Source organism: Manis pentadactyla, chromosome 15 (genome assembly GCF_030020395.1).
Source record: "Manis pentadactyla isolate mManPen7 chromosome 15, mManPen7.hap1, whole genome shotgun sequence".
In the NCBI taxonomy this organism is placed as follows: Eukaryota; Metazoa; Chordata; class Mammalia; order Pholidota; family Manidae; genus Manis; species Manis pentadactyla.
Window position 1 is genome coordinate 45,624,601 of NC_080033.1, and position 13,477 is coordinate 45,638,077.

At 56.9% G+C, this 13,477-nt stretch overlaps 3 protein-coding genes across 3 annotated transcripts; all 3 read left to right on the forward strand.

Moving 5' to 3' along the window:
• Nucleotides 1-581: 581 nt before the first annotated feature.
• LOC130681064 (metallothionein-2-like) lies at nt 582-2,328 on the forward strand. Its single transcript, XM_057493162.1, has 3 exons — nt 582-733; nt 1,359-1,424; nt 2,099-2,328. The coding sequence occupies exons 1-3, from the start codon at nt 706-708 to the stop codon at nt 2,188-2,190; spliced, it is 186 nt and encodes a 61-aa protein (XP_057349145.1). The 5' UTR covers nt 582-705; the 3' UTR covers nt 2,191-2,328.
• Nucleotides 2,329-4,471: 2,143 nt separating this feature from the next.
• Nucleotides 4,472-7,466, forward strand: LOC130680986 (uncharacterized). The gene is made up of 4 exons (XM_057492884.1): nt 4,472-4,553; nt 5,658-6,234; nt 6,888-6,951; nt 7,302-7,466. Exons 1-4 carry the CDS (start codon nt 4,472-4,474, stop codon nt 7,425-7,427), a joined length of 849 nt encoding a protein of 282 aa, XP_057348867.1. The 3' UTR covers nt 7,428-7,466.
• A 2,395-nt stretch (nt 7,467-9,861) lies between these two features.
• Nucleotides 9,862-11,608, forward strand: LOC130681063 (metallothionein-2-like). The gene is made up of 3 exons (XM_057493161.1): nt 9,862-10,013; nt 10,639-10,704; nt 11,379-11,608. The coding sequence occupies exons 1-3, from the start codon at nt 9,986-9,988 to the stop codon at nt 11,468-11,470; spliced, it is 186 nt and encodes a 61-aa protein (XP_057349144.1). The 5' UTR covers nt 9,862-9,985; the 3' UTR covers nt 11,471-11,608.
• Nucleotides 11,609-13,477: the final 1,869 nt, after the last annotated feature.

The following is a 13,477-nucleotide window of genomic DNA, read 5'->3' on the forward strand; positions in this document are numbered from 1 at the left end:
CCGTTCTGGCGTGAAGAACACAGAGGAGGGGGGCACAGAACGTACTGGCCGTAGCTGCGGTGTACGAGTTTTCACAAAGCACGATGTGGTGACAGGGAGAAGTGCAGTAGCAGGCAAAGGTCACAGGCACACAGGGTCCCCCGCACAGATCCCTCAGGGGGCTATGCAGCCCTGCGCTGCCCGCAGCCAGGGTGCTGAGCGCGAGGCCGGGCTTGCACCCGGACTCTGAGAAAGGATGAACATGACGACGGCCGCGCAGGACCAGGGATGCAGAAGCCGGCGAGGACCCAGACACGGAGTTCTCCGCCGGGCACCCGGGAACGTGGGTGGCGGCCAACTCCGGCAACTACAGGGAGGGCAGAGGGCTGCGAGAGCGCGTGTAGCCGCCGCACGGCCCCTCGGCGATAGCGGGTGCCAAAGGGCATCAGGCGCTGTGCGCACGGAGCTCAGGCGCTTTGGGGACCGTGCGCTCCACCCGGCAGGGTGCGCAGAGCCGGGTCAAGGTCGCTGCGACCGGTGAGGCCTCCGCGAGGCCGGGCGCAAGGCCGGTGTGGAGCCTCTGCACTCGGACCGCCTCCTCGGCTCTTTTAAAGCAAACGCGGGCGCCCAGCTGCAGAACGCGCTCCTCCAGTCCAGGTGTCGCTGCCCCTTTGCCACTTGCTTGGACCTCCCGCCTCTCCTCGCCTCAGCTCACCTTGGCTCGAAATGGACCCCAACTGCTCCTGCCCCAGTGGTAAGAGGCCCCTGGCTTGGAGCAGTGCGATGCCCCTTTCCCAGGCCCAAGACAGAGAACATCCTTGGGTTAGAGCCAGCAGTATTTGGAGCTGGAGCCGAGGCAGATTCCTGCACTTGGCCGGTCTTGGGCCCTCTCCCTGCTCAAGCAGCCTCATCAGCCCTGAGAGCGTTTGCATCCCCCCAGGCCTCCCATTTCAGAGGCCGGAGGCCACAGGCCAGAGGCCCAGGACTGTCTTCTCGATATCGCCCAGGTGGTCCATGGGCCTGCTGGTCCACACCCAGTGCTCTGTGCAGCCCTTGGGCTGCCTGTGCTTGGCAGGAGGCTGAGAATATTGCCTGGGCTCAGGACACAGGCTCTGACCCTGGCCAGACCCAGTCTTCCAGATACGGCTTGGAGCCTGGGACGATTGCTACGTGGCAAACACAAGGGAGAGCAAGGGTCTGTCTGGGTGAGGGCAGAGAAGGTGAGAGGTTAGCAGTCCCCCTGTGGTACGGGACAGGAGCTCCCAGAGCGGGGCCCTCAGTGCACAGAGGCGGCTGGCTGCTCAGAGCATTTGTGCACCAACTGCTGAGGCTCTTGTCTCACACTCACTGCTCCCTGCCTGGCTTTCTCTTCCTGGCAGGCGGCTCCTGCACCTGTGCTGGCTCCTGCAAATGCAAAGAGTGCAGATGCACCTCCTGCAAGAAGAGTGAGTATGGGGTCTTCTTCTAGAATCTTGGAGTTGAGTAAGAGGAGGAACCCAGAGCTCTGCAGGCAGGAGCAGGCCAATGACCCAGTTTCCTGGCATCCCCATCACCGCAACTGATTCAGGATCAGAGCTGGAACAACCTTAGCGATGGCTCATTGCGGCCTGTCCTTATACAACAGGGAAACTGGGGTACAGCAGGTATTTGCCAGTCAAGCACACACCTGGTAGAAGTAGTTCTCCTGCCTGCAATGCAGCTTTCTTAATCCCCTCATCTACGGAAGCACTTTATGGATGTGAGCCAGTGTCCACGTGTGGTTTCTCTCACATGGTGCAGCCTTTCCTGTGGCGGCTGCACAGAGCTTCCCTGGTCCTCTGGGAGCTGCTCTGGCAAGGGCTTGTCCCCTGTCTGATCTTGAGGACCTTCATTGTATGTTTCTGCGGGACGGAGGCTGGCCTTCCACCTCTCCCAGAGGCCCTGTCACGGTCTCTGCACGATTTCTGCCCTGTCCTGGACTCCAAAGGTGCAGGGTGGCTTTTCCTAATGGCTAGGATCCAGGTGTCATGGGACAGAGCAAGGCCCTGTGGGGCTGGGGGCAGAGTGGGTGCCGTGCGTGCTTTGGGAAGGGAGGTCCCAGGTAATGTGCTCTGACTTCTCACTCTCCCTTCTTCCCCAGGCTGCTGTTCCTGCTGCCCCGTGGGCTGTTCCAAGTGTGCCCAGGGCTGCATCTGCAAAGGGGCGTCGGGCACGTGCAGCTGCTGTGCCTGACGTGGGGGAGAGCCTGCTCCCCATGTGGACAGAGCAGCATGTAGAAGCCTGTATTGTAATAAAATTTTAGTACACCACCAATCTGTGTTCTACATTACAGATTGTATGACATGGTGAATCATAATAGTTGTCGTGTGAGTATATTTTGGTCCTGAATTCCTTTTGTGCCTTAGACTTAAGGGTCTTCAGGCCCTCAGGGCTGGGGTCGGGTGATTGGACTGGAAATGTGTAGACATCTGGGTTCTTCATACAAATACTAGTCTCAAACAAACCATTACTAGGGGTGAGAACATATACAACTTCTCGGGGTCTCCCTTTCATTATCTTCAGACCCCTGCCAAACCTCAATCCTCAGTGATTTGAGGGTTAAAAAGTACTCAGATGGGATGGGATTCAAGCACTTTGCACCTCCCACCATTTCACTTCTACAGAGGGCTTTCTTACAAAGTACTGTGAAAACACCAGCTTTTATTTTCTAATACAGATGTAAACTTGGGTCAAATAAAATGATTAATTAAGGAAAGATTCAAAAGAATACAATAACGTGAAACCTATTTTTTGATTCAACACTTTAACTATGTAAGGAACAAGTAAAGTAAGAAAAATAAAAGAGTTACAAATTGCAGTTTGTTTACCAATGAACACTGGAAACAATTCACAAATATCCTGGCGTGTGGACCACAGACGAACTTTGAGTAGAATAGCCCTGACAGCCCCAGAGGGAACCAGAATCTGTCTTGCCTCGCCCAGTGGAGCCCACTCTCCCCGGGTTCCCCGCTGGGACCGGGCTCAGAAAGTCTGCAAGGTCCTCCTGAGCTCAGGCTGAAAGCTGCCTCTCCTTCCTCACTGGTTCTCTGCAACTTCAGCAGCAAAGAGGCTAGGGATTTAGAGGCAAGTGCCCAGGCACCCCGCACGCAGCCAGCAGGGAGGGGAGCTGTGCCTTGGCTCCCCATGAAGTACTTTGGGTCTGCCAGGGGCAGGGTGACAGCACCATTCTGCAGTTGGGAGGGCGTGGTGCTGCTTCTTAGGCAGGAGTGACTTGTAACTCATGCCAGTGGTTAGTACCCCTGCCTGTTTGTGGAGGCACTTGCTGATTGACGTTCCAAGAGAGAGGCGAGTGCCGGGGCCCGGGATCAGGATCACGCTCACCCGCAGCTGAGCTGCGTGTGGGGCGGAAGACGGAAAGTCAGAAGGCAGCCTGAATCACGTGCATGGGTCTGCCACACACATCCCGGTACACAGCACACTCTGCCCCAACCAAGTGGTAAGGCCTGGCAAGTCACTCAGCCTCCCTGAGCCTGCGTTTCCCCTTTGGGAGGAAGGAGATTAGAGCATTAGGTGGGAGTAAATGAGAAAGTGGCTCGACTCCTGGCTAGGGCTTCCTATGCGGTGTCCGTCATGATCTCTCTCTGTTCACACTTACTTTCTCGGAGACAGGGTCCTTGAGGTTCACAAGAGCTCCGGGAGAAAGGCTGTCGATATGGGAGCATTACTCTGGGCTGTGGGTTAAGGACGGAATTGAAAATTGATCTGGCAGCCAAAGAGAGGGTGAATGTGCCGCAGGAGTCCCTGGGCACCAGAGGCTGCCACAGCATTTGGACTGGCACCAAGGCCCTTACCAGCCTCCTCAACGTCATCTGGTCTCCCTGTGCCCCAGAGACTGAGACCTCAAACAGGAAGAGACTGGAGTAATTGCGCCAATGTCCACAGAGGGTCCGCCACCAGCACAACGTCACACTGCTCAGAAATAAAGGTATGGAAGAACCGAGGCTACAGCTGTCCCCAGAGCCTGGCCGCAGCTGGTGCATCATGGTGTCAGCGGACGCTACACTGGACGTATCACAGTTCTAAGCTGGAGGGTCCCTTGGGGGTGGAGACACGTGTTGTCCTTGGCTCAGAGGTGGGAAACCAGCCACAGAGGTCACAGCGCTACGCTGAGGGAGCTGACTGCTGGCTCACCTGCTGGCTCACGGCCCTACCCGCTGCTGCCTCTGTGTCCTCATCTTTCACGTGCAGTCGTGACATAGGGTGACTGGTGAGGGCCAGGTGTTGCCGTCAGCCTGCCAGAGTGCGATTCCACTCGTGTCGCTCAGAGCAGGGTGACATTTAGTGGCTTCCCCTCTGCACTGTGAGACGGGCAATATAAAAGCATTTTCCTCATTGAAATGATAGAGTTAAAACCTGTAAAGAACATAGAATGCTGCCTGGCATTCGGTGAGTGGCCTATGAACATCAGCCATGTCTTTATTAGCATTTTTCTGGGGTAAAATGTAAACGAGGGATGTTCTTTACCCCAGACAAATACAGCAGGCCTGGGGACCCTGTTTTTGTGTTCTGTGTCATCTTCATGACCCTGAGAGGACGTGACCTCTGGTCCAGACAGCGTCACTCTCTTCCCACACAACTGGCATCGGATCGGCTCCAGGATATAAAGTCATGAAGCAAGGGGCCGTTCCTCATTTCAGACAGTGAGAGACGCTCGCCGGTGTTCTGCCACCTACACCCTATTTGACTTAACACTGTAATTCGAAGGGATTCACAGTGTCGTCGATTTTTTTCTATGGAGGGCAAGCTCTGATCACTAATGAATATGAACATCCGCCTCATTCTAGATGCAGAAGATGGCCAAATAGTGGCATTATAGTATGTATGTTTCACTCAGGAGTCCCCTAAACGCTGCTCCATGCTTGAACAGACTGTTTGCACTCCATTCAATGGTTTCAAGCAGTGTAGGAGAGCCCTGCCACACCCTTGGGCCCCAGGCAGGCTTCTTCGACCTTCTGTTTCCCCTTTGGGAGGAAGGAGGCAGGGAGGCTGACTGGATTCCAGCATGTACAACTCCCTGGCTAGGCGCCCCGGGGAAAGTGATTTTAGACGCCTTGAGTTGCGGTTGGCCCTTAGTAAAAGGGGCCCCCAAATAATAGCGCCATTCCTTTTTAGGGACTTGTGACAGTACACACATAGAAAGTGGTTTTAACAGGGCCTGACAGGCACGTAGAAAATGCTATGGCTATAACCGACGGGAATGTTGAAAGGGAAATGGGCACGTTCCTTGCTCTGTTCTGGAAGGCAGATCTCCCTCGCCTCTAAGAAGAGAGCTCCTTTGGCGGTGTCCCACGCTTTGGGAGAGCCCTGGAGTGAGGGTGCGCTGGCCAGCTGTGGGCAGCGCTAGAGAGTTTGATGGTAAGAAGCACCGACTATGCTATCCTGCCCATATATACACATATATGTACATATAAATCCGTTCTTTCGTGGAGAACGCAGAGGAGGGGGCAGAGAATGTGTATGGGCCCTAGCTGCGGTGTATGGGCCCTAGCTGCGGTGTACGAGTTTTCCAAAGCACCATGCGGTGACAGGGAGAAGCACTGCAGTGGCAGGCAAAGGTCCTGCCCGCCGCCGGTCCCCTGCACAGATCCGTCGGGTGGCTATGCACGCCCGCGCTGCCCGCACGCAGCCAGGGTGCTGAGCGCGAGGCTGGGCGTGCACACGGACTCCGGGAAAAGACGAACCTGACGACCACGGTGCCGGGCCGGGGGACGGGAAGGGAAGTTCGCCAGGACCCAGAGGCCGAGTTCTCCGGACACCCGGAAACAGGGGTGGCGGCCAACGTCGGGCGGGCAGTGGGCAGGAACAGGGGGCAGGGGCAGGGCGGGCAGGGGGCAGGGACAGCGCGTGCCCTCGGCGCACAGCCCCTCGGCTAGAGCGGGCGCCAACGGCCAGCCGGCGCGGTGCGCACCGAGCGCAGGCGCCCCGGGGGGACCGTGCTCCCGGCCCGGCAGGCTGCGCACAGCCCGGCACAGGAGACTGCGGGCGGTGCGGCCTCCGCGGGGTGGGGCGCAACGCCGGGGGCGGGGCCTTTGCGCCCGGACCGCCTCCTCCGCTTCTAAAGACGGCGCGGGCGCCCAGCTGCAGCACGCGCTCCTCCCGCCCGGGTGCCGCCGCCGCCTTGCCACCTGCTTGGACCTCCCGCCTCACCTCACGTCGCATCAGCTCGCCTCACCTCAGCTCGGCTCGAAATGGACCCCAACTGCTCCTGCTCCACTGGTAAGAGGCCCCTGGCTCTGAGCCATGCGATGCCCCTTTCCCAGGCGCAAGACAGAGCGTCCTTGGGTTAGTTAGAGCAGCGAGTATTTGGAGCTAAAGCTGAGGCGGACTGCTGCACTTAGCCGTCTTGGGCCCTCTCCCTGCTCAAGCAGCCTCATCAGCCGTGAGAGCGTTTCCATTCCCCCCATCCCCCAGGCCTCCTATTTCAGTGGAGAGAGGCCACAGGCCCGAGGCCTGAGGCCTGAGGCGGCCCAGGACTGTCTTCTCGACATCGCCCGGGTGGCCCATGGGGCTGCTGGTCCACACCCAGTGCTCTGTGCAGGCCTTGGGCTGCTGTGCTTGGCAGGAGGCTGGGGACATTGCCTCTTCTGGGCCCAGGACATAGGCTCTGACCCTGGCCAGGCCCAGCCTTCCCGATATGGGTTGGAGCCTGGGACTATTGCCGTGTGAGAAACACAAGGGGACAGCAAGGATCTGTCTGGGGGAGGGCAGAGAAGGTGGGAGGTTAGCAGTTCCCCTGTGGTATGGGACAGGAGCTCCCGAGTAGTGGGCCCTCCCTGCACAGAGGCGGCTGCACAGAGTGTTTGCACACCGACTGCTGAGGCTCCTGTCTCACACTCACTGCTCCCTGCCCGGCCTTCTCTTCCTGGCAGGTGGCTCCTGCACCTGTGCTGGCTCCTGCAAATGCAAAGAGTGCGCATGCACCTCCTGCAAGAAGTGAGTGTTGGGGCTTCTCTGGCGATCTGGGGGTGTGGCCAAGGCAAGGGAGGGCGCCCAGAGCTGGCTCTCCAAGTGTGGTTCTGGGAAGCTGGCCTTCCTTTACCCATAGGTCCCACCACTGCCTCTTGAAGCTTTCTGCCGGATCCTGGGATCCCATGAGACATGGACACCTCTTTCTGTGTGGCCCAAACCTGGGAGGGTGTACCCGTGTGGCCGTGGGACAGCATGTTCTTCTGTACTAAGGGTCCTCAGGGGCTGGGGGCAGAGCCTGTGCCTGGGTCCCTGTGCTGTGGGCACAGGAGGGTCCTGGTCGTGTCTGCTGACTCCCCACTGCCCCTTCTTCCCAGGGCTGCATCGGAGCAATGCGGCTGCCGTGCCTGATGTGGGAGAGAGCCCGCTGCCCGTGGAAAGAGAGCAGGCTTGACAAACCTGCCTTTGAGAGTCAGCATACGATCCTGGCCCTTTTCCTGTGAGCCCCGTGAATGATAATAAAAGTGGTTGATTTGATTGTGGCTCAGGTTTCTTCTTCTGTGCATGGGAAATAAGGATCTTTGTGCCCTCAGAGTGGGGATGGGGGAACTGAACCCTAATATTGGTTCCGAATATAACAACCTGAGTGAGTGCTACCTTAGGGCAAGCCAGGTGACCTCACTGAGCACCACCTTCTGTGCAATGGAAAGCACTGGGCCAGAGGCCTAAGGGCACTGGCCAGATAGAGGAGGAGGACCGCTATTCCCTTGCCAAGGCTTGGTGACCCAGAATCTTAAGAATCACTCACCCGTGCTCTGGTTTCCTTTCCAACTTCAGTCCCTTGTGTCGTTCGGGCTGCATGGCATCTCAGAGGGTGGAATCCAACTTGCCAGTTAGCCGAATCCCTGGCCTGAGGTTCTCAGACTCTCTCTGATGAATGACTGGTGTCAGCAATCTGGGATTTCTCTATTCTGTCAGTCACAGACCTAAAGTGTGGTCAAATGAAATGTATGACACAGCTTTGAAAAGGACTGAATGTCCGAAACTCGTCTTTTGATTGGACAGACAGCTCTCCATACATGAATGAGGAACAAATAAAGCAGGCGAACCAAAAGAATTACAAACCACACGGGTTCTCTGAATGTGTGCGCTGAGCACTGGCAACGATTCACACAGGCGCCACGTGTGACCACACACAGCTGAGCGACGCTGCACCCGATAGCCCCGGAGGGAACCATCGTCGATCCTGCGTCGCCCAGTGCCCCTGACTGGAGCCCACTTTCCCGGGACTCCCGGCTGTGACCTGGCTCCCTGCTGTGACCAGGCTCAGAACTTCTGCAAGGTCCTCCTGAGCTCAGGCTGAAATCTGCCCCTCCTTCACCCGGGCCTCTGTGATTTAAGCAGCAAAGGGACGAGGGATTTGGAGGCAAGTGCCCAGGCACTCAGCAGCCAGGAGTGAGTATAGCTGAGCATTTGTCTTGGGTAAAATGTTGAAGGGGGATATTTCTGCACCCCAGACAAATAAAGCAGGCCTGGGGTCTCGCCTTGTGCGTCCGGTGTTGTTGTCCTTACGTCCCTGAGAGGGCATGACCACCGGACCAGACAGCGTCCTTCTGTTCCCCGCAAACCTCGCATCCGCTCCAGGGTATAAAGTCATGAACCAACGCTGCGTTCCTCATTTCAGACAGTGAGAGACGCTCGTCAGTGTTCTGCCGTCCGCACCCTATTTTGCTTAACACTGTACTTCGAAGGGATTCATAGTGTCCTAGATGTCTTTCTATGGAGGGCAAGCCGTGATCACTACTGAGTATGAACATCTGCCTTATTCTAGATGCAGAAGATGCCCAAATAATTGTATTATAATATGTCTATTTCAGTGAGGAGTCCCCTAAACACTGCTCCATGGTTTGCAGTTCATTCAATGATTCCGAGCAGTGGAGGAGTGCTCTGCACATGCGTGGGCCCCAGGCAAGCCTCTTGGACCTTGTCTTTCCCTTGGGAGGCTGACTGGATCCAGCATGTACAACTCCCTGGCTTTGTGACCTGGAGAAAGTGGTTTGGATGCCCTGAGTTGTCGTCGGCCGTTAGCAAAAGGGCCCCCAAATAATAGCCCATTTCCCACTCAGGGGCCTGTGACAGAACACACGCAGAAAGTGGTTATAACAAGGCCTGGCAGGCGCTTACAAAATGCTATGGATTGATTAACTGTCAGGAAAGTTGAAAGGGAAACGGCTCCGTTGGTGTAGAACCACGCCTTGGGAGTCCCCTGAACTGAGGATGCGCAGGCCAGCTGTGGGCGGCGCTGGAGAGCTTGACAGCAAGAAGTACCGGCTGCCCTGCCCATACATAAAGATATCCGTTCTGGCGTGAAGAACACAGAGGAGGGGGGCACAGAACGTACTGGCCGTAGCTGCGGTGTACGAGTTTTCACAAAGCACGATGTGGTGACAGGGAGAAGTGCAGTAGCAGGCAAAGGTCACAGGCACACAGGGTCCCCCGCACAGATCCCTCAGGGGGCTATGCAGCCCTGCGCTGCCCGCAGCCAGGGTGCTGAGCGCGAGGCCGGGCTTGCACCCGGACTCTGAGAAAGGATGAACATGACGACGGCCGCGCAGGACCAGGGATGCAGAAGCCGGCGAGGACCCAGACACGGAGTTCTCCGCCGGGCACCCGGGAACGTGGGTGGCGGCCAACTCCGGCAACTACAGGGAGGGCAGAGGGCTGCGAGAGCGCGTGTAGCCGCCGCACGGCCCCTCGGCGATAGCGGGTGCCAAAGGGCATCAGGCGCTGTGCGCACGGAGCTCAGGCGCTTTGGGGACCGTGCGCTCCACCCGGCAGGGTGCGCAGAGCCGGGTCAAGGTCGCTGCGACCGGTGAGGCCTCCGCGAGGCCGGGCGCAAGGCCGGTGTGGAGCCTCTGCACTCGGACCGCCTCCTCGGCTCTTTTAAAGCAAACGCGGGCGCCCAGCTGCAGAACGCGCTCCTCCAGTCCAGGTGTCGCTGCCCCTTTGCCACTTGCTTGGACCTCCCGCCTCTCCTCGCCTCAGCTCACCTTGGCTCGAAATGGACCCCAACTGCTCCTGCCCCAGTGGTAAGAGGCCCCTGGCTTGGAGCAGTGCGATGCCCCTTTCCCAGGCCCAAGACAGAGAACATCCTTGGGTTAGAGCCAGCAGTATTTGGAGCTGGAGCCGAGGCAGATTCCTGCACTTGGCCGGTCTTGGGCCCTCTCCCTGCTCAAGCAGCCTCATCAGCCCTGAGAGCGTTTGCATCCCCCCAGGCCTCCCATTTCAGAGGCCGGAGGCCACAGGCCAGAGGCCCAGGACTGTCTTCTCGATATCGCCCAGGTGGTCCATGGGCCTGCTGGTCCACACCCAGTGCTCTGTGCAGCCCTTGGGCTGCCTGTGCTTGGCAGGAGGCTGAGAATATTGCCTGGGCTCAGGACACAGGCTCTGACCCTGGCCAGACCCAGTCTTCCAGATACGGCTTGGAGCCTGGGACGATTGCTACGTGGCAAACACAAGGGAGAGCAAGGGTCTGTCTGGGTGAGGGCAGAGAAGGTGAGAGGTTAGCAGTCCCCCTGTGGTACGGGACAGGAGCTCCCAGAGCGGGGCCCTCAGTGCACAGAGGCGGCTGGCTGCTCAGAGCATTTGTGCACCAACTGCTGAGGCTCTTGTCTCACACTCACTGCTCCCTGCCTGGCTTTCTCTTCCTGGCAGGCGGCTCCTGCACCTGTGCTGGCTCCTGCAAATGCAAAGAGTGCAGATGCACCTCCTGCAAGAAGAGTGAGTATGGGGTCTTCTTCTAGAATCTTGGAGTTGAGTAAGAGGAGGAACCCAGAGCTCTGCAGGCAGGAGCAGGCCAATGACCCAGTTTCCTGGCATCCCCATCACCGCAACTGATTCAGGATCAGAGCTGGAACAACCTTAGCGATGGCTCATTGCGGCCTGTCCTTATACAACAGGGAAACTGGGGTACAGCAGGTATTTGCCAGTCAAGCACACACCTGGTAGAAGTAGTTCTCCTGCCTGCAATGCAGCTTTCTTAATCCCCTCATCTACGGAAGCACTTTATGGATGTGAGCCAGTGTCCACGTGTGGTTTCTCTCACATGGTGCAGCCTTTCCTGTGGCGGCTGCACAGAGCTTCCCTGGTCCTCTGGGAGCTGCTCTGGCAAGGGCTTGTCCCCTGTCTGATCTTGAGGACCTTCATTGTATGTTTCTGCGGGACGGAGGCTGGCCTTCCACCTCTCCCAGAGGCCCTGTCACGGTCTCTGCACGATTTCTGCCCTGTCCTGGACTCCAAAGGTGCAGGGTGGCTTTTCCTAATGGCTAGGATCCAGGTGTCATGGGACAGAGCAAGGCCCTGTGGGGCTGGGGGCAGAGTGGGTGCCGTGCGTGCTTTGGGAAGGGAGGTCCCAGGTAATGTGCTCTGACTTCTCACTCTCCCTTCTTCCCCAGGCTGCTGTTCCTGCTGCCCCGTGGGCTGTTCCAAGTGTGCCCAGGGCTGCATCTGCAAAGGGGCGTCGGGCACGTGCAGCTGCTGTGCCTGACGTGGGGGAGAGCCTGCTCCCCATGTGGACAGAGCAGCATGTAGAAGCCTGTATTGTAATAAAATTTTAGTACACCACCAATCTGTGTTCTACATTACAGATTGTATGACATGGTGAATCATAATAGTTGTCGTGTGAGTATATTTTGGTCCTGAATTCCTTTTGTGCCTTAGACTTAAGGGTCTTCAGGCCCTCAGGGCTGGGGTCGGGTGATTGGACTGGAAATGTGTAGACATCTGGGTTCTTCATACAAATACTAGTCTCAAACAAACCATTACTAGGGGTGAGAACATATACAACTTCTCGGGGTCTCCCTTTCATTATCTTCAGACCCCTGCCAAACCTCAATCCTCAGTGATTTGAGGGTTAAAAAGTACTCAGATGGGATGGGATTCAAGCACTTTGCACCTCCCACCATTTCACTTCTACAGAGGGCTTTCTTACAAAGTACTGTGAAAACACCAGCTTTTATTTTCTAATACAGATGTAAACTTGGGTCAAATAAAATGATTAATTAAGGAAAGATTCAAAAGAATACAATAACGTGAAACCTATTTTTTGATTCAACACTTTAACTATGTAAGGAACAAGTAAAGTAAGAAAAATAAAAGAGTTACAAATTGCAGTTTGTTTACCAATGAACACTGGAAACAATTCACAAATATCCTGGCGTGTGGACCACAGACGAACTTTGAGTAGAATAGCCCTGACAGCCCCAGAGGGAACCAGAATCTGTCTTGCCTCGCCCAGTGGAGCCCACTCTCCCCGGGTTCCCCGCTGGGACCGGGCTCAGAAAGTCTGCAAGGTCCTCCTGAGCTCAGGCTGAAAGCTGCCTCTCCTTCCTCACTGGTTCTCTGCAACTTCAGCAGCAAAGAGGCTAGGGATTTAGAGGCAAGTGCCCAGGCACCCCGCACGCAGCCAGCAGGGAGGGGAGCTGTGCCTTGGCTCCCCATGAAGTACTTTGGGTCTGCCAGGGGCAGGGTGACAGCACCATTCTGCAGTTGGGAGGGCGTGGTGCTGCTTCTTAGGCAGGAGTGACTTGTAACTCATGCCAGTGGTTAGTACCCCTGCCTGTTTGTGGAGGCACTTGCTGATTGACGTTCCAAGAGAGAGGCGAGTGCCGGGGCCCGGGATCAGGATCACGCTCACCCGCAGCTGAGCTGCGTGTGGGGCGGAAGACGGAAAGTCAGAAGGCAGCCTGAATCACGTGCATGGGTCTGCCACACACATCCCGGTACACAGCACACTCTGCCCCAACCAAGTGGTAAGGCCTGGCAAGTCACTCAGCCTCCCTGAGCCTGCGTTTCCCCTTTGGGAGGAAGGAGATTAGAGCATTAGGTGGGAGTAAATGAGAAAGTGGCTCGACTCCTGGCTAGGGCTTCCTATGCGGTGTCCGTCATGATCTCTCTCTGTTCACACTTACTTTCTCGGAGACAGGGTCCTTGAGGTTCACAAGAGCTCCGGGAGAAAGGCTGTCGATATGGGAGCATTACTCTGGGCTGTGGGTTAAGGACGGAATTGAAAATTGATCTGGCAGCCAAAGAGAGGGTGAATGTGCCGCAGGAGTCCCTGGGCACCAGAGGCTGCCACAGCATTTGGACTGGCACCAAGGCCCTTACCAGCCTCCTCAACGTCATCTGGTCTCCCTGTGCCCCAGAGACTGAGACCTCAAACAGGAAGAGACTGGAGTAATTGCGCCAATGTCCACAGAGGGTCCGCCACCAGCACAACGTCACACTGCTCAGAAATAAAGGTATGGAAGAACCGAGGCTACAGCTGTCCCCAGAGCCTGGCCGCAGCTGGTGCATCATGGTGTCAGCGGACGCTACACTGGACGTATCACAGTTCTAAGCTGGAGGGTCCCTTGGGGGTGGAGACACGTGTTGTCCTTGGCTCAGAGGTGGGAAACCAGCCACAGAGGTCACAGCGCTACGCTGAGGGAGCTGACTGCTGGCTCACCTGCTGGCTCACGGCCCTACCCGCTGCTGCCTCTGTGTCCTCATCTTT

What these genes read in the sequence shown, in the direction of transcription:
- LOC130680986 (XM_057492884.1), top strand. Translation starts at nt 4,472, where the DNA reads ATGTTCTTTACCCCAGACAAATACAGCAGGCCTGGGGACCCTGTTTTT. An exon ending in CAACTGCTCCTGCTCCACTG is followed by an intron (nt 6,235 to 6,887) that starts GTAAGAGGCCCC and finishes TCTTCCTGGCAG; the next exon opens with GTGGCTCCTGCACCTGTGCT. An exon ending in GCATGCACCTCCTGCAAGAA is followed by an intron (nt 6,952 to 7,301) that starts GTGAGTGTTGGG and finishes CCTTCTTCCCAG; the next exon opens with GGCTGCATCGGAGCAATGCG.
- LOC130681064 (XM_057493162.1), top strand. Translation starts at nt 706, where the DNA reads ATGGACCCCAACTGCTCCTGCCCCAGTG. An exon ending in CAACTGCTCCTGCCCCAGTG is followed by an intron (nt 734 to 1,358) that starts GTAAGAGGCCCC and finishes TCTTCCTGGCAG; the next exon opens with GCGGCTCCTGCACCTGTGCT. An exon ending in ATGCACCTCCTGCAAGAAGA is followed by an intron (nt 1,425 to 2,098) that starts GTGAGTATGGGG and finishes CTTCTTCCCCAG; the next exon opens with GCTGCTGTTCCTGCTGCCCC.
- LOC130681063 (XM_057493161.1), top strand. Translation starts at nt 9,986, where the DNA reads ATGGACCCCAACTGCTCCTGCCCCAGTG. An exon ending in CAACTGCTCCTGCCCCAGTG is followed by an intron (nt 10,014 to 10,638) that starts GTAAGAGGCCCC and finishes TCTTCCTGGCAG; the next exon opens with GCGGCTCCTGCACCTGTGCT. An exon ending in ATGCACCTCCTGCAAGAAGA is followed by an intron (nt 10,705 to 11,378) that starts GTGAGTATGGGG and finishes CTTCTTCCCCAG; the next exon opens with GCTGCTGTTCCTGCTGCCCC.